The sequence below is a fragment of the Psammomys obesus genome, unplaced genomic scaffold (assembly GCF_907164565.1).
Source record: "Psammomys obesus unplaced genomic scaffold, mPsaObe1.curated_primary_1811, whole genome shotgun sequence".
NCBI classification, from domain to species: Eukaryota; Metazoa; Chordata; class Mammalia; order Rodentia; family Muridae; genus Psammomys; species Psammomys obesus.
This window is the reverse complement of record NW_026585698.1, coordinates 3,628,243-3,653,276: the sequence shown is the minus strand read 5'-3', so window position 1 is coordinate 3,653,276 and position 25,034 is coordinate 3,628,243. Positions and strand designations below refer to the sequence as shown.

At 40.9% G+C, this 25,034-nt stretch overlaps 2 protein-coding genes across 2 annotated transcripts in view; one reads left to right on the top strand and one right to left on the bottom strand.

Annotated features, from left to right (window-relative positions):
* Ctnna3 (catenin alpha 3) overlaps positions 1 to 25,034 on the bottom strand; it is a 1,637,506-nt gene that overhangs the window by 979,956 nt on the left and 632,516 nt on the right. The window lies entirely within an intron of this gene.
* Positions 10,020 to 25,034, top strand: part of Lrrtm3 (leucine rich repeat transmembrane neuronal 3) — a 177,274-nt gene continuing 162,259 nt past the window's right edge. Inside the window, exons 1-2 of the mRNA XM_055598914.1 lie at positions 10,020 to 10,553; positions 10,868 to 12,402. Coding sequence (XP_055454889.1) covers positions 10,550 to 10,553; positions 10,868 to 12,402 — 1,539 coding nt within the window. The 5' untranslated portion in view covers positions 10,020 to 10,549. The remainder of the gene's footprint in view (positions 10,554 to 10,867; positions 12,403 to 25,034) is intronic.

Here is a 25,034-nt window from a genome sequence, read left to right as displayed (position 1 = left end):
AGCTGGGCTCTGATGCCAGGTGTTTCTTCATAGAATTTTCTCTAAATAACAGTCTAGAAAATGTATTTTTCTCAATATAAGAGACTACAAATAAATTTTTATTGCTGTTCACTTGATAAAACTTTGTTGAGACTGTATTACAAGAACATCTCACATTAATGCACAAATTCATGGGCTGGTTTCACAAAGAAAAATGTAACAATGTTTTTGCTGACTATAAACAAAAATGAGAATGGTGATAGGAAATAAAGAACAAAAGTTCTAATAATATGAATATTAGTGCAACAGTGACTCAAGGCGTCTTAATATTAATTCTTGTTACCCAAGCTGCTAGGGAAGCTATTACTGAATTTTCTGCTAGTATAAATACCATGATGTACATATTTCTCTCCACTCTCTAAGCCCTACATAACTCAAAAGTCATTCGAGTTTTAAATTATAGCCAAGAGTGATTAGATTCCCCAAGGATCCATCTGAGCTGAACACTCTGAATGAGCGAAGGACTCTGGCTCAATCTGCATGCCACTATACTGGCTCTTTTGCAAGTTAAACGACACAATGGAGAAACATCACGTGCAAGGCAAGGAACGATTTGTCAGCCATGATACAGGAGCTCCATCAACTCAATGGCATCAAATAAACAAACAAACAAAACCAAGAGGCTACAGAGACCTAAAAATACACACGCTTTGAGATTTGATTCAAACAAAGCATGTTTAAGGACTTACTTGCCCACTCTGTCAAAGTAATGGTTAAGTGTCAGATTAAACATTGTTATTGTTTAGCAATACATGTGGATGATAGATTTGGCTTTAAAATACTCTAGAAGAAAATAATAATGAATGTATGTAGGAAGGGAACAGGGCTTAAAAACGGCATAATATCGGTAACTGTAGAAGTTGGTGTTTATTATAAGATCTTTCTACTTTTATGTATCTTCTGAAATTTATACCAAAAAATGTGTATTTATTAAGGTCGTGTTTGGTCTTCAGAAGTTCCTCAAGTAAAAGTGACGCAATATAAATTTTTGATAGTTCCCTGTTGTTAAAACTAGGCTATGCTAATCTCCTGCAAGAAGTAGCAGGCAGGAATGCAAGCCACAAGAAGGCACCTTGCTCCTAGCACGGCAAGTATCCGTAGGTGAAGGATGTAGTAGGTAGTTGTGAGGTTTCATTCATTTCATCTTTCATCTTTCTAAAAAGACATTGAGAGGCCATTTTAATACATCTGACTTTGAACACTTTTCATGCATTTACCTAAGTCAAAGGTGTTCACTTGTAAACATATGTGACCAGACAAGATTTTTGATGGAGCCCTTAAAGTCAGCAGTTGGGATCAAGGGTAAGACTCGTTCCTGTTATGATGAAGATCACAATATAACTGTAAATGTGGATAAGATATGCAAGTGACTGTGAGAAGTGTCTCCATACAGAGACCCTAGCTACACTGGCATTCTAAAAATATCACTCTGTAATGTACAAATCAACTCTGTGTCGGGGAAACAACTTCCAAGCTAAAGCAGAACGTGATAACAGAGTGTGCTGTATAATGTACAGCCATGATATTGAAAGGGTAGCATGAACAGAATCCTAAGGTGTTTCACGCATTAGTCAAATACGGTCTACCCTTGGGTATGTTAGTGACCTCTCACACCTGTTTACTCCAGCACACACTTATAACCAGTAAATTTAGATAGAATCAAAGGAGAATTGATATTTACAGATTCCCTGATCTACAGTAACAAAAATGTAGCTTATTCTTACTCACAAATTGTGGAAATTGCTACTAAACAAAACCCTTAAAGATTCAGAGGCAGGTTTGTGGGTTCCATTTTACAGATGAGTAAAGTAAGATCCTGTGATGCCTGGCTGGAATAAATTTCAAATCAAAATTTCAACTGAGATATAGATAGATAGATAGATAGATAGATAGATAGATAGATAGATAGATAGATAGATAGAGATATATATGTTATTTTCTAAGTTATTTCTAAGAATGTTTTGAATTCATCAAACTTAACTCCTAGAAGGTTTAATACACTTTTTCTTATATCTAGTCATTATGCAATTTTTACATTTCAATTTTGATTAAACTATTTGGCATCACTGTCCTCCAAAGCTAGCCATAGCCCTGACCTCTCTCTAGGCCATCTGAGTATAAATATAGGTTTTTTTTTTTTTAGGGGTGTTTTTTTTCCTAGTCATTTTATTATCTTCTGTTCTTAAAATCACATGAAACTTTGAATACTACTGTCATAAAGTTGCTTTTAAAGTTGGGGCTTGGGAGAATGAAGAAATGGTTCAGCAGTAAACTGTAATTAATAAAAATAAAATAAAAATTTTAAAAATTATGCACTGCTAAATGCTCATCCCTGAAAACATACATACAAGTAGCATTATATGGACTATATGGGTTGTATTTAGGAGTATATAGATAGAGAGAGATACTTATATGTATGTAATAACAATTAGCAAAAAAATATAGGTTGTGAATTGAAGGAGGGTAGGAAGAGATATATGGGAATGTGTGGAGGGAGGAAAGTGAAAGGAGAAGTGTTGTAATCAAATTATACTTAAAAATAAAAATATAAATACAAAAAGAGAAAGAGTGTACTGTGTAATGACTTTGCAGAAGATGCAAGCTCAGTTCACAGCACACAGGTCAGGGAGCTCACAACTGTTTGTAAGTTTAGCTCCAAGGATCCAGTGGCCTTTTCTGGGCTCCATGAGCACCTGCCCTCAGTGCACAAAGATACACACATATAATAAGCATAAATTAAATAATGAAGCAATTCTGTGCATGGTTGTTCATTCCTAGAATCTTAGCAATTGAGAAGTTGCGACAGGAGAATTTGAGTTCAAGACCAGTCTAAACTACGTACATCATAGGATCCTACCTCAAAAAGAAAATGTAAAATAAGATACACAATTTTGGAATTTAAAGTCTCATGAAATTGAATAAAACATGAATAGTAAATCCATACTTATATCCAGTATGTTGAACTCTTGCTCTTACTTCTAAATCTTGGCCCATAAAAGCCATTGATGGCCTCAGTATCCTCTAGATTGCTGAACCTATGAAACTAAGGACTGATTTGGGAAGAACTGGCTCAGCAATTAAGATTCCTTGCTGTTCTTCCAGAGGACTCGAGTTCTGTTCCCAGAACACATTTCAGGCAGGTCACAACTACTGCTGTCATAGCTTCAGCCCATGGCACCTGACGCCTTCTTCTGGCTTTCGTGGATACCTTCACCCATGTACACATACCCGCACGCAGACATACATACACATTCACAATTGTTTAGAAAGAAAGAAAAAGATCTTTAAAAATGAATCTAAGGATCCGTCTCTCATTATTTCATACCTCTGCTAACCTATTTTTTAAATCATTTTTTCACATAAAATTTAATTAAAGTTTTTTTCTCATTTTTATTAGTTACAGTTTGTTTATTTTGTATCCCAGCTGTAGCCCCCTCCTCCATCTCCTCCCAATCCCACCCTACCTCCCTCTTCTTCTCCTATGCTCCTCCCCCAGTCCAATGACAGGGGAGATCCTCCTCACCTTCCATCTGACCATAGTCTATCAAGTCTCATCAGGACTGGCTTCTTTGTCTTCCTATGTGGACTAGTAAGGCTGTTCCCCCCTCTGGGGAAGGTGATCAAAGAGCTAGCAACTGAGTTCATGTCAGAGATGGTCCCTGTTCCCCTTACTAGGGTACCCACTTGGAGACTAAGCTGCCATGGCCTACATCTGTGAAGGAGTTCTAGGTTATCTCCATGCATAGTCCTTGGATGGGGTATCAGTCTCAGAAAAGACCCCAGTGCTCAGATTTTTTTGGTTCTGTTGCTTCCCTTGTGGAACTCCTGTTCCCTCCAGGTCTTTCTAGCTCCCCCTTATTTCATAAGATTCCCTGCACTCTGCCCAAAGTTTGGCTATGCATCTCAGCATATGCTTGGATACCCTACTGGGTGGAGTCTTTCAGAGGCCCTCTGTGATAAGCTCCTGTCTGATGTCTGTCTCATTTGCCTTTCTGAATGAAAATTGAGCCTCTTACCCAGGGTCCTCCTTGATTAGCTTCCCTAGGTGTAGAGATTTTAGTATGATTATCCTATATTATATGTCTAGTATCTACTTATAAGTGAGTATATGCCATGTGTGTCTCTCTGCTTCTGGGTTACCTCACTCAGGATGATCTTTTCTAGATCCCATCATTTGCCTGCAAATTTCATGATTTCTTTGTTTTTAATTGCTAGGGAGTATTCCATTGTGTAAATGTACCACAATTTCTGTATCCATTTTTTTCAGCTGAGGGACATCTGGGTTGTTTCCAGCTTCTGGCTATTACAAATAAAGCTACTACAAACATGGTTGAGCTAATGTCCTTGGTTAAAATCATTTCTGTTTTGTCTAAAACATATGCAGAATTCAACCACTTCTCTTGCTACCACACTGGCCCAAAGTTCTACCACCTTTTCCCCTGACTTGTAGCAGCCTCGTTTTTCAGCTTCCATCCTGGCCCCTCTTGCATTAACAGGATCAGGAATCACCATTTTAGCCAATGTGGGCTACAGTCACAAATGCCATGTGTAGTACAAACAACAGGCTTCCATTTCTCACAGTTTAAAGATCTGGAATATGCACCAGATCTGAACATACTTAATAATGACATGTAGCTAGATCCACTCTCCTGGATTCTCACATTGCTTAGAGCAGAGGGAGATTACTTTATAATCCCTTTAAGCTCATCACAAGTGCTCCAACTTCATGATCTTATAGGGCTCCATCTCCAAACACCATCACACTAGAGATAGGGGCTTCACTACATGAATCTGATGGGATGAAAGTATTCAATCCATTGAAATGATCCTTTAATATATAACCTTTTAAATATATCCATTCTGAAAGAAAAAAAAAAGTTCCTCATTCCAGAGTATTCTTACAACAGCATAAAAACCCTCCAGATTCCAGTACCTACGACCTCTGTGATTTCATCACTAATATCACTAGAGATATCATATCTGCTCTAGATTGATTGTCCTTCTTGAAATCCATCAAACACGTAATCCGTCTCCACTTTGGGGCTTGTAGGAGCCATTCCTCACCCTCATTCAGTTTCAAGCCCATCCCATTCTTCAGTTTGCTCAAGCCATTTTCCCAGTATCCCTAACCACCCTGTTTAAAATCCTATATATTTTCTTATACACCCAACCATCCTTACATTTTTCTTTCTTCCAAAGTCCAAGTTATGTATTCATATTAATATTTGCTTTACTGTGACAAAATACCTCCAACTGAACTATTTCTAGGAGAAAAGTGTTTACTTGGGCTTAACATTTTCAAAGGGTCTCAGCCTATCTGGTGGGAAGGGCAGACTTTGCGGCGGGGAAGCCCGTGGAAGAGGTTCATCACATCATAGCAGACTAGAAAGAAGAGTGGATGCAGGGAAAAGCTGGCCTATAGCCTTCAAGATCCTAAATTTGGTAACCTGCTTTCACGGAAGAGGTCTCAATTCTTGCAGCTTCCATGGTCTTCTGATCAGCAGCACAAGTTAGGGAAACAGTGCTCAAAACTCGTGAGCTGATGGGCATGTTTCAGGTTCAAAGCATATCATGACTGACATCCTACCCATGTTTACATTCATAGTGTCTGTCTCATTCATTTCAAATGTAAGTTTCATGCAGAACAGACCTTTATTGTGCGCACTGATATCCACCTATTTGTAACAGTGTTCAGTACATAATAGTATTCGGACTAGTTTTGACAAATCAATGAAATCTCTGAAGCAGTTGCCTTGAAGATACACTATTTCAATCTCATTTTTTACATCTTTATATTTGGCAGTCTGGTTTCGTATTGGACTAAAATTTGGCATTGTATATAGACACTTGATTTATTTACTCAATTTAAACAAAATATGTTTAGCTATTCAAAGTAACATAAGTTCAATAAAGTATTTAGATAGATGACACCATGTTTTATAATTGTATAAATCATAAGGCCTGAGATGCATTGGGGAAATTTAAGTTGTTGGGTAGTTTATGGTTAGTCCTCTCTGTGGTGGCGATTGCAAAGGAAGTTGCTAAGCACATAATAGGGCATAATTTTGTGTTGAAAAGCAGGACAGAAACAATCAGCTGGCTTCAGTCAACAAGTAAAAGAGGATAAACTCTGAAAAACACTCTAAAAATTAGTAAAATTTTCTAAAATACAGTATTTTTTTTTCCTTCTGAATGACTGCTAAGTTTCTTTACAATAATTTCCACAGCCTTAAGTGATGAGAACATGGCTTTGAATTACGGTTTTCATTTGGGGTTCTTTTTTTTTTTTCAGCTAAGCTTACTGATAATTCTCCTCTTCAGGAACTGTGCCACCTTGAACCAGAACAAACCTAGAGAGATTCCAACTTAAGAGCTGCTGCTGAAGGAGGGGCTGTCTGGAGTGCCTTGATGCAAGAATGGCAAGAATACTCCTGAGAAATAGACAGGCGTTAAAGGGAAGAACAATTTCAAGAGCCAGGGAAGGAGCATGAGATCAGAACCGTGAAGCAAGACGAGATGGGGAGCAAAGATATCAGGAAAATGCCTGAAAATTAAGGATAAGGGTGTGTAATACAAGTCAATATGATTTGCGGTAAATGATCCCAGCACATTTGTCCCATGAAAAGTGACATGAGGTGATTCTATTCCCCTGGTCCCCCTTGTGCTTCTGTCACAAGGGTGTGAGGCACATGGACCAGTGAATGGCCCTGTGCAGCTGTTAGCCAAAAAGATGTCTTGATAGCAACTTCCCGATGAGAAGGAGGAAGGGTGAGCAGGAAAATCAGAGGCTTTCAATGCAGAGAAATGAGAAAGAAGCTATAAATATGATTCCCCTTAGGCTTTTTTGAGACATGCAAGTTGTGAAGTCCCATTTGGGATGTTAGATAATAAAGACTTAGTGTTATCCTTCTGCACTGTGCTGAGTGGAATATTTAAAGCATATTTACTATTCCTGGGAAACTTATGGCTTAGTTATGAAGATAAGAAATGTCTCCGTGAAGAGGGAATACCTGCCAACTATCATGCTCCCACCTTTTACACATATCACTTAAGAGTACTTTCCTTGAGATTATTTCCAATCTCACTAATAGAGGAGATTTCTAGACTCAACAAGGAGTGTGTAAAAGTAGCATTGTATATATTGTTCCTTCTAGAGACTTGAACTCTCCCACCCTGATGTCATCCTGGTACAGACTCTCCCTGGGGCCTGGTCGTAGACCCAGGAAAAGAGCAAGCCAACCAGGTGCAATATATGGCTTCGTGTTGAGTGCCACGGATGCCTGTACTGGCTTTCCCCTCCAGACCTAGGAAGCAGACCGACTTTTCAGAGCCACTCAAAACACATGCATGCTGTTAGATGCTTGTCAGAGCCTAAAGATGGAAAAGAGAGGGGAACAAGGAACTAGGTTCCACAGATAGAGTAACAGGGTGAATATGACTGCCACATATCATGTACAAGTATAAAAATATTATCATTAAACTATGTATAATTAATGCATACTACCAAAAACACATAATAACAAATTTCAGCATCTTTTATAATATAAAAAGACTATCATTACATATAAGCTTATTGTACGACTGTTGTGTTTACTTATGAAATATATTACAAACCTAAAATACGCCAGCACGGTAGTGTTAAAATAACTGAGAAACAGACCGTGATCTCTTAAAAGGCATATCACAATGTCAGACATTTTCATTCTCTCTCCTATTAAGAGAGCACTTATTTTTGGTAATTATTCCTTCTTAGTGAGTTTCTTAAATATACTTGTCAGAAAAATACCATCAAAAAAAAACCCATCTCAGTGGCCACATCCATAAGAAAGTTTACTTTTTCGATACAGCATTAGATGGTCTTAGACCCAGGTACATACAGGCAGCTTTAAGTGGACTCTGTTTACAGAGAGAGAGAGCAAAAGAGAGAGAGAGAGAACATGAGCATATAAAATTGAATCAAAAAGGGTTGGAAGGACTATGGAGGGCAGATTTGACCAAAATACAGTATATGCATGATGAAATTCTCAATGAAAAAGCAAAACACAACCTCTTCCGGCCCTTGAATCAGAAACATTGGGAATAGAAAAGGAAATGTTTTTAATAAACTGTCTGAGCATTTCATATAAGTCAAAACATGTATAAGTTCCAGGTAACCACTACACCATCAATTGCACAATATTGAAGGAACTAGCCTTTGCCTGTGGCTCCTTTGATTCTCATGATTAGCATGTGCCAAACTGCTCAGCCCTGGATATTAACAAAGTGTTTCCTGATTGAGATACAGCCAATGTGCCTAATATGAACAAAGCAAATACTCCACAGAAAAAAATTTAATTATTGAAAATGGCAAATTCCATAGGTCAGATGGTAGGCTTTGCTTTGGGACAGAGGAACATCAAGCTTTAGTTATAAGACATAGTTCGTAGAAATAAAACATCAACTTTAAAAGAGAACACAGAAATGATGAAGATACATGAACTTTTCCCACTGGTTATATTACAAAAACTGCTCACTGGAGCAGTTCCTCGTGAGTTTCGGACAGTTAACACTGTCAATATTCAATATTAAAAAAGCAACACCAGCACATGGAAGCGAGATAACAATTGTTCAATTTATGCGATACACATGGAAGTAAGCTCTTTAAGATATCAAGATGACACAAGGCTGAGGCTGTATAGCTCAGGGCTCCATGTTCAATCCCCAGTACTGCAATCCTAGACAAAAATGTAACTTTATTCAAAATGTGCCTATGATGTAATTTTACCATCGTGTCCATTTTGCAGGTGAGAAAACGGAAGCACGTGAGCTGCTCGAGGTGACGCAGCTGGTGAGTTTAGCAAGGATGAGTGTTCTTAGGAGAGTAGCAGCTGTTTTCTCCTTACTTCCCAGACTACTTCTCTCAAGACAAAGGACACTCACAGGGCCCCACTGTAGAGAACAAGAATGAGCTCTGTACAGCATCTCCACCTTTGCCTGTCTTAGTTTCACCAGTGAGCACAGCAGTACCACTGAAAAGGAACTAACGATTGGTGGAGCAGCAGAAGACAGGCTTGGTTCTGCATGTAAACACTTCCTTGCTATATTCTGTAGCCTTGGGCAGGTGACCCATTTAAGTCCAGGTCCGTCACCTTTGAAATGTAGATTACAGTGAGACCAGCATACTGCTGCTGTTGACAGAGAGAACAGGATGATCCACTCATTTAAAGGACTTAGAAAGCACTCAATAAATATCATTAGTGTAATAAATAGAAGCAACATCAATAAAATAGGAACCAAATGATCTTTGGGTTCTCATGCTTGCACTAAAAATGGTTTATTCCTCTTCTGATAAAACAAAACAAAACAAAACAAAACAAAAAAGGCTCCCCAAAGCAACCCAAACAAGCCCAGTCATAAACCATTAAACCAATTATGTCTTTTGTGAGGAAATCAGAGAAGCCATTAGGCCTATTAATTTGTATGTCGTTAGTCAGCCCCTCTATTGCAAAGCCGATCTAGTCCAGCAGGCTGAGACACCTTGCATAATGTGATCACTGTGACTCCAAGAGGTCAAACAGGCAAGCTCTTAATGCAGCTTTGTGAAAAGCTCAATAACTCATTTTAGAAATTTCAGCTCAAAGCCTTACATTGAGGTTAAGAAAAATTGACACTCGGTCTGTGAACTTAACGTCAAGCTCCAGAAAAAAAAACTCTGAGAAGCACATGTTTGGCGATCAAGCAGACGCAGACAGGACAGACGTTGCCAAATTGTAAAACAAGCCTTGGAAATCACGGGAAATGTTGCTGGTTATTGATTGCGTTGACCATTCACTTCCTATCGAGCCACCCAAAAGAATCATTCATTTTCCAGCACAGCCTGCTCATTTGCAAGATAAAAGAGAGCCGGCTCTGCACATGCCCACAGCGCCGCTCACCACTGGGGGCAGCTTTACATAAGACTGCATTCACTGAAACCGAAGCAACAGTCCGAGCGGCTTTCAGAATGACTGCAGGAGTGAGCTGAGCGTGTGCGCGGAACCGGGCTCTCCTGCCTCCTGGGCTCCGTCGCAGCTCCGCGGCTGAACTGGGTGCTCACCACCGCGGGACCGACCGCCGGGCTATGGAATACAGATGGGACAGTACAGGTAGCCCCACGTTGCCTGGAGGAATACATCATGGTTTTTAAGAAGAAATTGTAGAAGCCTTTTTTTTTTTTTGACACACACACATACACACACACACACACACACACTGTAAAGATGCAAAAACGTAATATCCATGAAGATCCTATTACCTAGGAAGACTCGGATGTTCTGCTGCGAATGCGGTGTTGGGATTTATTTGTTCTTGGAGTGTTCTGCATGGTAAAGAATAATGTTCCAAAATCGGTCCATCTCCCAAGGGGTCCAATTTTTCTTCCTGGGTGTCAGCGAGCCCTGACTCACTACACTGCGGTTGACAGGGGCTGTCATGCGGGCGGCCCCTAAGCCAAAGCGAAAGACCTAAGGACGACCTTTGAACAGTACAAAGGATGGGTATGTTTTGTCATTTTTTCTTCTTTCCTTCTTAAAAAGAAAAAGAAAAAAAAATCCTCTAAGTCTATGTAATAAATCTGATTTAATTGTTTTAATGATTATGTTTCTCTGGTCCAAGACTATAAATTCGATGATGAGTGAACACATCCCTTGTTTAACCATTAGAAATGTATATTACAGAATGATATTTGGTGCTAAATGGTCTCTGAATGCCTACATTTCTGAATGTGAAAATAGGTGGCTACTTTTTGCTTGATTTTTAAAAATGCATCCTTTTTGGAGGGATAACTTTTCTGAGTTGTTTTCATTTCCAGGTTTCAATGTAATTAGGCTACTGCGCGGATCGGCTGTAGCACTGGTTCTAGCCCCCACTGTCTTACTGACAATGCTTTCTTCTGCTGAACGAGGATGCCCAAAGGGTTGTAGGTGCGAAGGCAAAATGGTATACTGTGAGTCTCAGAAACTGCAGGAGATACCCTCAAGTATATCTGCCGGTTGCTTGGGTTTATCCCTTCGCTACAACAGCCTCCAAAAACTTAAGTATAATCAATTCAAAGGGCTCAATCAGCTCACCTGGCTCTACCTAGACCACAACCACATCAGCAATATTGACGAGAATGCTTTCAATGGGATACGCAGACTCAAAGAATTGATTCTGAGTTCCAACAGAATCTCCTATTTCCTCAACAACACCTTCAGACCTGTGACCAATTTACGGAACTTGGATCTGTCCTACAATCAGCTCCATTCTCTGGGATCTGAACAGTTCCGGGGCTTGAGGAAGCTGCTCAGCTTACACCTCCGCTCCAACTCACTGAGAACCATCCCTGTGCGGATCTTCCAAGACTGTCGCAACCTGGAGCTCCTGGACCTGGGATACAACAGGATCCGAAGTTTGGCCAGAAACGTCTTTGCTGGCATGATCAGACTCAAAGAACTTCACCTAGAGCACAATCAGTTTTCCAAGCTCAACCTGGCCCTTTTCCCAAGGCTGGTGAGCCTTCAGAACTTGTACATGCAGTGGAATAAAATCAGTGTCATAGGACAAACCATGTCCTGGACTTGGAGCTCCTTACAAAGGCTGGACCTGTCGGGAAATGAGATCGAAGCCTTCAGTGGACCCAGTGTCTTCCAGTGCGTCCCCAATCTGCAACGCCTCAACCTGGATTCCAACAAGCTCACGTTTATTGGTCAAGAGATTCTGGATTCTTGGATCTCTCTCAATGACATCAGTCTTGCCGGGAATATATGGGAATGCAGCAGGAATATCTGCTCCCTGGTAAACTGGCTGAAAAGTTTTAAAGGTCTGAGAGAGAATACAATTATCTGCGCCAGTCCCAAAGAGCTGCAGGGAGTAAACGTGATAGACGCAGTGAAAAACTACAGCATTTGTGGCAAAAGCACCACCACGGAGAGGTTTGACCTGGCCAGGGCTCTCCCCAAGCCCACGTTTAAACCCAAGCTCCCCAGGCCGAAGCACGAGAGCAAACCTCCGCCGCCCCCCACGGTGGGAGCTACCGAGCCCAGCCCAGAGACAGATGTGGACACGGAGCACATCTCCTTCCATAAGATCATCGCGGGCAGTGTGGCCCTTTTCCTGTCGGTGCTGGTCATCCTCTTGGTGATGTATGTGTCCTGGAAGCGGTACCCTGCCAGCATGAAACAGCTGCAGCAGCGCTCCCTCATGCGAAGGCACCGGAAGAAGAAACGGCAATCGCTCAAGCAGATGACTCCAGGCACCCAGGAATTTTATGTAGATTATAAACCCACCAACACGGAGACCAGCGAGATGCTGCTGAACGGAACGGGACCCTGCACCTATAGCAAATCAGGCTCCAGGGAATGTGAGGTATGAACCGTTGCGACTTTAAAAAGGAGAGAGATAGAGAGAGAAGAAACAGGGAGAGCGCTCTTAACAGCTAGGAAATAAGTGGTGCTTTATTGAACTCTGCTGACTATCAGAACACGGTGCCTCTCCCCTCCCCCTCCCTCTCACTGTGCTGGCAAGGGCCTCCCCTGTCCCTTAGAGTGTGTTCATAATACTGTTCATTTTCCTCTCATAAATAATCAACCCATTGAAATTTAAATACCACAATCAATGTGAAGCTGGGACTTTGGTTTAACACCATGCCTATTGTATGAAACCCTTTATGGATTTCATTAACATTACATTTGTTTCCAGATAAAAACTTCTTTCCTGAGTGATTCCCCACACTTGCTCTTCTTCGCCATCTGGGGGGCTCAAATGTTCAGCTTTAGGTGGTTTGCGGTTTAGCAAACCCAGGGGGGAAATGAGGAGGATGCCAGGACCTTGGAGGGTTGAGTGAATCTGAGGAGATGACTTGATTATAGCACACTACAGAGACTGGGGATGAGAAACAATGCCTGCCTTTCAAAGAAAATCCCAGAAAACTATCCCCAGAGGGTGGTGGGTTAGAGCAGATCGTGGAGCGGTTTCCAGGGGTTCGGAAATTACAGCAAGGCAAGAAGAGGGACTAGTGTCAAAGGTTAAAATACCAAAAGCAGATGGCTGCAAAATACAAGGAAACAGTGAAAACCCAAAGTCTGAGACTTGCAGCTTTATCTCAGATCCCCGTCCCTGTAAAGGGTTCACTGCCAATTTCCTTCAGCCCGTGTGTTCCCTAAACATGTTGATTCATTGCACAACCGAGCCATTAAATAAGCACATCAGATTGCCCACTGGAAATGAGGGAGTTTCTCAAGATAAGGCTTGCTGGGAATGTAAAGCACTCTTTCACAGGCACGGAGCTGCGACCTCACCAGCATGTGGCTCTTTGCAGAGTCCTTTCCAAGACCCCAGGGTAGTTAGTAGAATCAGAGCTCAGTGCTGCTCTGTTCAAGGCTTGTGACTCTGTCCTGTGATGGCTTCTACACACACCAGACCCCTAATGACTGACACTTCACTCAGGTGTCTGAACACGCTTTCCCAACAGTATCCTTAGAAAGGGTGCTCTGGTAACATCAAGCCTGGTGGGGGTGGGGGTAGGGGTGGGGGTTGTGGGGGCGGGAGACGGACACTGTGACAGTTCGCCTTTGCTTTGCTGTTGTTGACATCACTGTGTCCCTGTGTTCATCTGTATTGTAACTCATCCATCAGTACAATTCTGTAAAGAGCCTGCTTGGCAGCCTGCAAGCTGCATGCATGTTTTTATGTCATTGGTAAAAGTCTGTTGACTGCAGCACGGATATCACACCCTCTGTATTTATGAGACTTCAGAAAAATATATTTATTCTGTCACCCCCTTTTGTCCTCTCAGATGAACAGTTTTAGTCTGGGAGCAGACCATAATGATTTTCACATTAAGGATGGGTCACCATATGGCTGGCCAGGCCTCATCCCTATTCTTTCAAAACAGTTGCTGCAAAATAATAACAATAAAAGCAAAGAAGAAGTGAATGGCTTTTTCTAACTAGCATTTTTCATAGAGTATGGAGGTCTTTTCATAGGCTGATAGGGAAATTGTAGACGAGCCAAAGTGAAAAAATAATAGAAAGGGGTCTAAATTATTACAGCCATACTTCTGTTAGCAATAAGGAAAAGCAGGATTTATCATCAGGTACTACGATGAGACCAGGCACCAGCTCAGAAAAGTATCACAAGTACAATATGTTTACCCATGGCTAACCACTGAGTATGCATTTATTAATGCCAAATGGCCACAGAGCCCCAGCGGATTAGCAATGCAGACACAAGTTACAGTATCCTGAGCTGGGTGACCAAAATTGCTGAGGTGCTTTTCACTGAAACTGTAATTTTACATTTTTCTACACTGTCAGTAAATACATATTCCATATAAATTTTTTATTCCTTCGGTCAGCCTCATTTTTATCAGTACTGTGAAGATGACTGTATTAATTAAATGCGTTGTTGAAGTGGGGGGAAACAGGAAGCCCAATTCTATCCTCTTACTTAATCCTCTGCCTTCTCTGTCATGGGAGACCAAGGCAAACAGATAGCTATACATGTATTTTCAAGTCATCAAAGCTGTGACAGCCACAGAGCTAGAGAAAACATGTTTGCTGTGCTGAAAAGTATTCCTAAGATTCAAAACCACTTGCTGTGTAAAACTGATGCAAGATTAAATGAATGAGCAACATTTGGAAGGCTGGTCATTTTTAATGCCTCGCTTTACTTACAGATTTACTGACTGATAAAAAACAAACAAACAAGCAAATGCCTCAGAATGACAAAACACTTCCCGGTTCGGGGCATGCAATTGCAAGGGAAAAAGTTTTAAACGTAGGTTTCTCCTTTGTGCTTCTCCCGCCCTCAGCACGCCCAGAGAGCTGGTGTGACGCCTGTGGGCAGAGCTGTTCCTTCACCATTGTGTCGCATCAGAAAGCCAGGTGGCAAGTGTTGTCCTGACAGGAAGTTGCTGCCCTTGAGTCTGCCCCGTGGCACTTCTAGACTGTATGCCATGGAGAGAAATTCTCCATATTGGAGAAGAATCCCTGCTATTCAGTATTTTTTTTTTCCTATTGCAAATTTACATGAACTGTTCCACGTCCCTCTACAGAAAATATCTGAGGAAGCATCCTGACCTGTTGAGCTGCTCCGTGGAGACCCATGGATGCAGGAGCCTCGGTACCTTTAACGCTTTCTCATAACAGAGAGGAAATGGAGTTTATGTTTTTGGAACTGAACGTTTGTGTTTTGTGTCTGTTTCTCATTTGTTTATCAACCTCAGGGCACATTGGGTGGAAGCAGCACAGAGGGAATGCTCTGAGCCGGGGACTTTTAAGGAATGTTATGCAAGAAATATTGGTCTTAAATGACTTTGTACCTTCCAAGGATGTTGACATGACATCTTTCCAAAGATTTTCAACCTTTAAAAAAAAAAAAAAAAAAAAAAACTTGGTTTGGTGAGACAACTAGGTAGAGGCTGGCAATGCTGATTTCTATAGAGTAGCACTGTCCTCTAGTGGCTCATTCGAGTAACTACAGCTGTCCGTGAATAATTTTAGCTGCTTTTTATTTTTTATTTTTTCTCTTTTTCTTTTTTGAATTTACAGGTTTCTCTACTCTGCATCATAGTTAATGCTAACTTTCCTGTGAGGTGCAATTATCACCCATATCATCAAAGTGTTGTGCTTTTACTTATTTTCTCAGTGATAACAGGAAAAAAAGGCCATAATATTGGTATTGTGGATTAGAGATAAATGCCCAATGAAACAGGCAAGAAATGCTTTAAGCATCTGTACTCAACGATATTCAACAAAATAGTCTGTAATGTTTTCATTAAAGGTGCTACTATTTTTTGTAGTCAAGATTTTGAAATATACCGTAACAGGCTGGGGAAAACACACAGCTGTGCTGCTGTTGAGAGACTCAGGATCAACTCTTGCTGGTCAGTAGGTACCTCAGAGCCACCTGAGGAGGGAGGCTTCCTCTTCACCATGAGACCTGCTCTCCGGTTTGCTGACCATGGCAGTGACCCGTGCTTCGCCCCTGCGCTTTCTACCTCCTTCTTTCGCAGCTAGCTGAACAGTGGTGCTATTGGGCTCTCTGACAAGGGTGGTACAGTCTAAGATGCGATGATTCATGGATAATGAAATTATGCTCTCCTTCTGGGAGAGGGGAACATAGCAGGGTCACATTTAGAGCTTTGGCAAGGGGGGTGAGGTTGCCGTAGGTGCGCCAAGAGTCTCTTCCTGTGACATCTACCAATGCGAGAACACAAGTTGCTTACTGAAAATGTGGAGTAGACTAGCGTTAGATCTGAGTGTTAGCCCATCAAGCTGAAGACAGATTGTGTTCCGTACACAACAAATGAGAAATTCAAAATCCAAATGACTTCTTTCTTTTTCTTTCTCTTTCTGTCTTCCTTCCTTCCTTCCTTCCTTCCTTCCTTCCTTCCTTCCTTCCTCTCTTCCTTTCTTCCTTTTCCTTTTTTTCCCAGGGTTCTCCTTAGTATCCAGAACTCTGGAACCTCACTACCTTTGTATTCTGTTTGCTACGTTTATTAAAAACAAGGGGCATTTGAGACAAACCACGTGCAGGAAAAATGCTATCAGCAAATTTGAATAGCAAACACTGAAAGAGAAACAGAATGCATGGGTATTAAATGCTATGTGGTAAATGGCTCTTAAAAGTCAATCAAACACCATTCCCCTATTCACACAAGTGAAAGTCAGCCTGTCCTCAGCCATAGTAGTCAAATGAACTGGACCTGAATTTTACTTAGCTTCTAAAAACATTGGTGATTTTGAATTATTGGGTAGACTATAAGAAAAATACTACCAAAAAAAAAAAGAAAGAAACTAAAAGTTAATTGTATTTCATACCAGGAAAAATATCACAACTCTGAATAGCAGAATAGAAGCCTTAAAAGTTAAGGCCTAATTCCATTTTCTCTGACACTTGCTAAGTGAACTCAGATGCATTCTTCAGCTTTTTGAGGTTTGAAGATGCCCACGCATGCACTAGTTTGCACTAGTTTGCTCATCATTGTTGGAAAAGCAAATGTGAAAAGTTTTTTGTTTTGCTTTTGTTGTTTTTAAAATGATCATTCTTTGTTTGACTGTTTTTGAAATATCAATTAGTAAGATACTCCACTGTGTTTGCTGCTGTTCTGTGTTTGGTGCAGGTTGAAAAAAAAATGATTTTGCATCAGGGAGTCTAGAACTTTCACCTTTTGACTCCCACAAAGATTAAAATTCTTCATCTGGAGTTATATCCATCTCAAGGAAGGCTAAGATTTTCTCAATAATCATTTATATGGACGTGTGATGTATGATAAATATAGCAATACTAACCAGAGAACACTGAGGGCAAAAAACTTACCAAGCTACACCAAACTTTGATCTGCATCTCAAGTCAGACCAGAGCCTTTCCTTGATGAGTCTGCTTGTGGCCCCCGCTCCTCCCACCAACCTGTCCTGGGCATCACTGGGTCTGTTGGCCTTATACTGATAAGTACACCGGTGTGGCAGGATGGCACCGTTTCTGAGAAGCACTGGAGTGGCCCCAATGTGTACTGCAAGCTTGGCACCTACTGCAGTGTGGGTCTTGGGCACTGACATCATGGTTCCCGTCCCACGCCACTTGATGGAGGCTTAGAACCCCTAGGGCAGGACCTGCTCTACCTTTGCTAATATGGAAATCAGTGGACTATTTAAAAGAGGCATAAAGAGCCAGAGATTTCTTTTATTCCTTCTATTTCAGAAAAGCAAATAATTGAAGAAAGATTGCAATCCCAGTTCTCTCTCCACAGATGTGGCTGGTCTTCTCACCACATATGTGGTTAACAAACGTGATTCCAAAACTCTTATGATGTACGTTAACATGAACTGTCTCTTTGCTAGCTGAGTTCCTATGACACGTCTAGAGAGTAGAGAGAAGCCCCGGGGGGTGGGGGTGGGGGTTGAAGAACTTTTTGCTGGCTTAACTTCCTAGGGTGACAGGTGAATATTCCTGAGGGAGCTCCCCAAATTTTGTGAAGAGCGTCCCAGGAACACAAATGGAATAGAGATGGCTAGGTCACAACAGAAGACCAAGCAGAGATCATCTGTATTAGAACTACTGCCTAAAGGCAAGGATTCTGTGGCCAACGATGTCCCCTCTCAGAGAAGAACAGAGAAGCTTCTCCTGTCAAGTCCTTTCCAGCAAATTCTGAAACAGAAATCAATCACTTCCTGACAATTCTCTGTTTGTTTGGGTTTTTTTCTTTTTTTCAAGGGGCCTTCTCCTCCATAAAGGATATTCTCTTTGCTCCTATCACTCAGTCTTATCTAGCTAGTCCCTTTTTGTGAAAGAACCCACTTTTCTAACATTATATGCATAAAACTTGTTTTCAGCATATAAATCATTCCACTGAAGAGAGTACCAATTGTCCAATAGAAAATGTATTAAATATTACAACATAAAGCAAAACGAAGGCCACCTGGCCCTTATATCTTTACTCTGAAGCCTACTAAATATCTTTATAGTATTTTCTGATTTTCATCAGAAAAAATGAGAAGATACAATTGAATTACTAGTCTCCCAAATACTAAAACTCTCTGCCTACGCAATTAACTAACTCAAAACAAGGAGTACAGGACTTTAGTCATGGATTTAGTCATGGATTCATCAATTAAAAGCATCAATGACCAAAATTTTGTCCTCTTGGGGATAAAAATGTTTTTTTTGTTTTTTGGGTTTTTGTTTTGTTTTGTTTTGTTTTTTTGGCATCACATGTTGAAGAATAAAGCAAATACTGTGCACATTTAGCCAAGGAAATTTCTGTCAAATACTCATTATTTCTTCTAACCGCTTTCCATCCAAAAGCTAAGGCTTCATTTAAATATAAACCCTTCACACAGCATTCTTGTTGATACACTTTATTAGTGAACTAGGGAGACCCATCGGGCAGTGGGTGTAAAATACAAGGAGGCTAAATATCTCCGTCCTGTGGATTTTGTGGCTTCATTGGACTGTTTCGTTTATAGTGTTCTTTGCCATTAATATTGATCGCACATATGTTCTTTTGTATGCAAGTAATCAGAATGTCAGAAAGAGTACTGAAGGAACCTGCATGTATCATGTGCTGTTGCCTTAAATACTGGTGGAAGAGGCAAACTTACAGGGATGAAAAGTGTGATATGGCAAAAGCCATATTGTAAGTGTATTTTGCCTTCCACCAAGCCTGCCGTTTGGTAGATGATGGTGGTGAAAGATCCATAGCTGTAAATCTGTATCTTACACCTGTTCCACTTTATAGGACGTCTCCAAAGTAATTCTCTAAAAAGTAATTCGAAGGAGGCCTCATAACCCGAGTTACTAGTTTTCAGATGTTTTCTTCAGTACATGATTCCCAGTGATTTTTAAGTAAGCTGTGTGTCTGCTGACAAAATGTTAGCCTGCCGGTCTTGGATTCTTCCCTGCCTCTGGCATCCATGCCACCGCACCCATGCCATTAAAAGACAGCATGCACTCAGTCTTTTTTTTTTTTATAGGTATGATTGAATAGTAAAATGTAAAATTCTACATATATTTTAATGGGCTCTACTCTGCTCATTTTTATGGTCTAATACACTTTAATGTGTGGGGTCTTTAATGCTTTACACTAAAATGCAAAAACATCAAGGTCATGGTAGATATTTTTAAATGGCTTACAGGCTCTTATCACATATTTAATTTAAAACATAACCCCAGTGGTGGACACTCTGTGTCTTACCCTCTGGACAACAACTTTGCCCTCCAGAGTTGTCACTGGAATCTCGAATCTGGGCTTCACATTCCTTCTACTCTCCCACCAGAGAGATTTTTGTTATTGTTTTGTTTATGTCGTGGTTGAAATGTTTGGATGCCTGGGCTCCTCTCTCAGTGCAACCTAGATTCGGGTGTGGGGTGTCTTCATTCTGACTTCTAGGCCTTCCATCACTTTAATCATTTAGAAAGATCATCTGTACTGAAATCCCTCCAGCCAGTGTCTCCTTACGCCTGACTAAATGTCTCTTCCCAGATCCAGGGTAAAAGTTCCATCCAAGGATCCAAGAACACTTCCATTTGCAAAATGATAAACCTCTGCCTTAGCTAAAGGTAGGACAGTGTACGCTTGGAGTAGGCTAACTAAGAAAAGGATTGAGGAAAAATGTGCCATGGAGCAAATGGCTATTCAAACACTCCTTAAATCACCTTTCATAGATGCCTCCGTATTTATTTTCAACCAAAGAACCTAAAGTAGGATAACTTATCCACCCTCCCTCGCCCATTAAGCCATGTTTGAGAAATCTATTCACCGAGTTACCATGGTATGCCTTCTTTCTCCTCCAGTACATCCCTGAAGACCTAGCTTGTTACACTAGCAGAACATGGGCCATTCATTGATCCTTAAAAAACTACGTTGAAATCTTGTTCTGACACCTAACAACTGTGTGGCTTTGAGTTTTAGCTTCTTTGTTTAAGAAAAAAAAAATGTAAAATGATAAAACCATCACAAGACAGTTGCAAAAGGGCCAAGAGTCAGCATATTTTTAAATATGATTATATGTTTTTTTCTACCATATAACATGTATTATTACTTAATTGGCTAGTTAAAAGATAGATCTTCAGTGTGATGTAAATAAAGACCCCAGGACAGACTTGGAACATTATAGTGACCTTCTGCTTTCTTCATGCGCTTTAATATCCAAGCATCCTTGTGCATTTTAATACTCTTGCCCCAATATGGTTTTAATTAGAATGAGATTTCTATTGAACTCAAAAGAAAGGCTCTCAACTGTGATATGTTCAGACATATCTGGGCACATGGCTATTGCTGAAGCCATGTGTGGCTGCAGTCCTCAACCTCCAAAGTGAGCTGAGCCACCTCTACCTTTATGGTGAGAACAGGCCGGCTCTTGAAGCATCAGGTCCTTTGCTGCCTCTGCACTTCTGCTTGTGGACTGGACTTTCCTGATTCTCAGATCCCCAACTATTCCAGCCCTTGTAGGACACAGCCAACTTGGCTTCTTCTCACTCTCAACCCCTTCCTGGTCTCACTGTCACTGCTTTTCTATACTTTAAACTTGTCACAGAAACCATGCCACAGGGTGCTCCATGATTGAGTTCTTAAAATTGTGTTACTGTTCTGAGCAAAAAGCTTTCTTTTCTTTCAGTGTTAATTGGTACAGACTTTTCTGGCCATTGTGATAAAGTTACTGTTTCAACCCAGAACAAACATATCATTTTTTTTTGGAAGCTTAATTGCATCAGTCTAATGCTTACTATATGTTATATATAGTGTTATATTGTATATTGTGCATATAATTATGTATATTCATATATTATACACATATATCATACTCTATTCTTCTGTATATAATATTCCCACTTTATCACTGAGGCAATTTCAAGAATTATCCTTTAAAGAGTAGAGTATAGGCATTCAGTTGTAAATTATTTCTATGCTGGGAATGATGCTTTTCTTTATGATAGTGAAAGTGAAAAACAGCTTTCTTTGAAAACTGAGGAATTCTATCTTATTTAAATCATTCCACTTTGCTCTAGTGGAGGCAGGGTGCCTGATTTCTCTTGGACCACCTGTCCCTAGGAGAGGTCCTCTGATCTGGAGTTTAGATGGCTAAACAGTCTCTGTGTAGTTCCTGCTTTGGGCACCTTCTGGAGCCTCACTTCTCTTCCTGCTCAAAGGGGGGGCACCCTGCCCACTCCCCAGGGGCTAAGCTGTAGGACCTCAACTCTGATCATACACATTTCCAAAGAGCTATACAGTTAGAGGTTCCAAATCTCAAGTTCATACCACTTGTGGTGGTGTTCTTCTTTGTCTTCATCTCAGAAAAAAAAAAAAATCAATGTGCAGAAAGTCCCATGGAATCAAAGGTCCGCCCATGGCTTCGTCCCCTCTATCACATCCATCCCTGACTCCTTTCCCCTGAATTCTCCTCTCTCAACTCCACTGTAGATGGTTTTCTTTTTGTCTCTCTGTACAATTTTTATTTAGAACCTAATGTACGTGACTTGAAAATGCACATTCAGATCATAATAAAAGAAAAACAGTAATGATGTTTAATCTCTTAGAAAACCAATAATTAAAATGATACAGTCTAATAATTTAATGAAATAGAGAGTAAAATATTCTATTTGTGTTCAAGATATTTGAAGCTCTAAATGAAAAACTATAATTTTGTAAATTGCAGCTTAATTCAGAGTAGAAGCCACATGCTCCCTACTCCTTGTTTAAGCCACATTTTAGTTATGGTGTATAAGGTAGGGCAGACTTGGCCTATTATTTTCCATGTGAGTTGTTGCTCAGGTTGGGGACAGTGGTAAGGTTTGCCATCAACAGAACAGGCTGATCTTTGAGACATTTGTAATGCAAGGGTCGCAATAAAACCATGTAAACACTTACAGCCATAAAGATTTCCAAGCACCTCACAGTGTGTTTTCCTGCTGTTGGCCTGTAATTCCAAGCCAGCCTAATTTTAAATCTTCCAATAACATCATTCCTCTTTCTATCTCGTCCTGCCCACCAGAAAGCTCTAGGACACCCACTTCATCCTTCTTAATCTATGTTCGTCTTGCTTCAGACAGTCCCAGTATGATTGTTCCCAGTTCTTACAAAGTTTTACATCCATTTTAAAGAGGAGAAAGCATAGAAAACATTGTATTTTAAAATCCTTCTTTTTTTTTTTTTTCAGTAATTAGTCATCTTTGGACTAACTCTGGTAAAGGGCCCCTGTGCAACCTGAGTGTGCGCAAAACATTGTTTGAATTTTGCCTTAATCTCTTTTCAAATCAACAAATTTGCATGAAATATCTTACAGTAGCCAAACAAAAGAAACAGGTGATTAACTAGCTTGTAGCCAGTCATATAGGCAAGAAATATCCTGGAAATATTCAACAGCTTTCTAAGGAGGCCCGCGAGCCATTTCCCAGAGGTCAGGTTTGCATGTTAACACTGTTACCCATGACTATCTCCTCATAGTCAACTCGGTTTTAAGATGTGGCAGCACAGTACAGGAATACTGAATGGCTAAACTATCCCCCATTTTGTTGGCTGAGCTCACAGTGACCACTGATGAGTTTACAGACAGGGGGGAAACCCCGTCTGATCTGTTATTCATATTTCAATTGTTCCCCAGTAAAGATGCCATCTCTGGTGATATGACAAAACGGTTTAGGTTTCTAAATGCTTCTTGTGTGCACCAGGAATGACATGCATAAGGCTGCAAGTATGATTTAGCGCCAGATACTATAAACAACGCAACTGAGCTTGCCCCTGGGTTTTAGAATTCATTAAACCTTCTCCACCTGTAACTTAAGGAAAAATAGAGAAGAAGCCTAGCCCTCTTCAAGAGCACGGAGGAAAGGCCGTTGAGGAGAAAGAAGTCCTTTGTGTATGCAGGGAGGTGTTTCACAAGGCAGACAGCTACAGCACAGTAGAGACAACATTTCCTCAGCTGATTCAGTTCATTAAAATGCACAGTTACAACAGGCTTCCTTAGAGCCCGCAGCTGAATGACCGAAGTCTCCATTTTACTCCAATGTCACACCGAACGTGACGAGGCAAACATACTCCCCCAACACAGTTCAACTCGCTAAAGCCCAGCACTGTAAACACGAAATACATTTCTCAGTCACAATTTAAAAGACGCTAGCGTGATTTACAGCAGAAGGGGGGAAGACATTTGCAGTCAGGCACCCAGCAGGAGAATATCCTAGCTTGCTCTCAAAGTAGTTTTAAATGCAATTCACAGATAAATCTGAAGGGGAGGGTCCACTCTGAATGCAAGGATCCTCACCTCTTTACTTCCAAATGTATGGAATTTGAATCTGACAAACAGCCTCCCTCCATCGGCTTCGGGAATTTATGAGTTATAGGAAAACTCAAAGGCCACAAAAGCTATTTGTCAAATAAACTGCAGAACGCAGTATCAGTCTGCAAGGCTCATTTGCAGACCTCAGGATGAGCCGGGGAGGAGGGGCATCAACAGCTGCAGCCCTGACTGCACTGGCTGTGCCAGCCAGAATTCAAGCTGAGTGCGTCAGAGCATGGCTCAAAGAGGGGGCTGGCAAGGGAAATTAAGAGAAAAAAAAATTAACAAGACAGAAGCAGTTTTTATATGCAAGTAACTCTGAAATCAGTCCATCACTATTTGCAGGGTCACATTCACATATATGAGACCTCCAGAATTTGAAAGGTATTCAGATCAAACCACCCCACAGGAAACTAGCTTTTAGTCCCCGCTGGTGGAGAGAGCTGGGGTTAAGTCCAGCTCTTGGTTTCGTTAGACCAATAGCATGAGATGGCAACTGTCTTTGTCATCTGCCAAATACCACTTCACAAAGCAAGAAAACTGTGAAGATAAACAGAGATAAAGTTAGCGAGCGGGCTCAGCAGGGGCTCCGTCAACAACCTCTGCCCACTCTCGACAGGTGTTTGCACAGAGCTGACTTGAGTGGCGAGGTGGAAGGCCTGACGTTAAACATTTAAGTTGCCAATGGAGGAATTTTGCCATGATGACTAAATGCTCCTGGATCAGTCATCACATCAAACAGGAGAGCTGTCTTGCAGCAACTTGAAAGCCCCCTGCAAACACACCTTAGCAGATTTCTTACTCTATGATAGTTTTACTTAGCGCCAAAGAAAGATGTTACATGCTGCTGTGGTTTCTCCTAACAACAGCCACTCCATTTAATCACCATCACCTGAGAATCTGTCGTCCTTCTAATCCCCTGTAAAGCTTTGTCCTGATGCTGTCTTTTCCTGCAGCCCAATCCCCCGCGCCGCCACCACCACCACTGTTAATTCTGTCCTCACACCATCGCCTTATCACATTTTCCCAAACTCACTCACTGTTCTTCCTACTAACACAAGTCTAATGGCCAGAGGAATTTACCACCGAGTTGACCATTACTAAGATGTACTTTTATTAATTACGTGTGTGAGTTACACGTGTGTATATGCATGTACGTATGTATGTGTGTGTGCGTAAGTATATGTGTGCCCACCCATGCACATGTGCCAAGTCATGTGG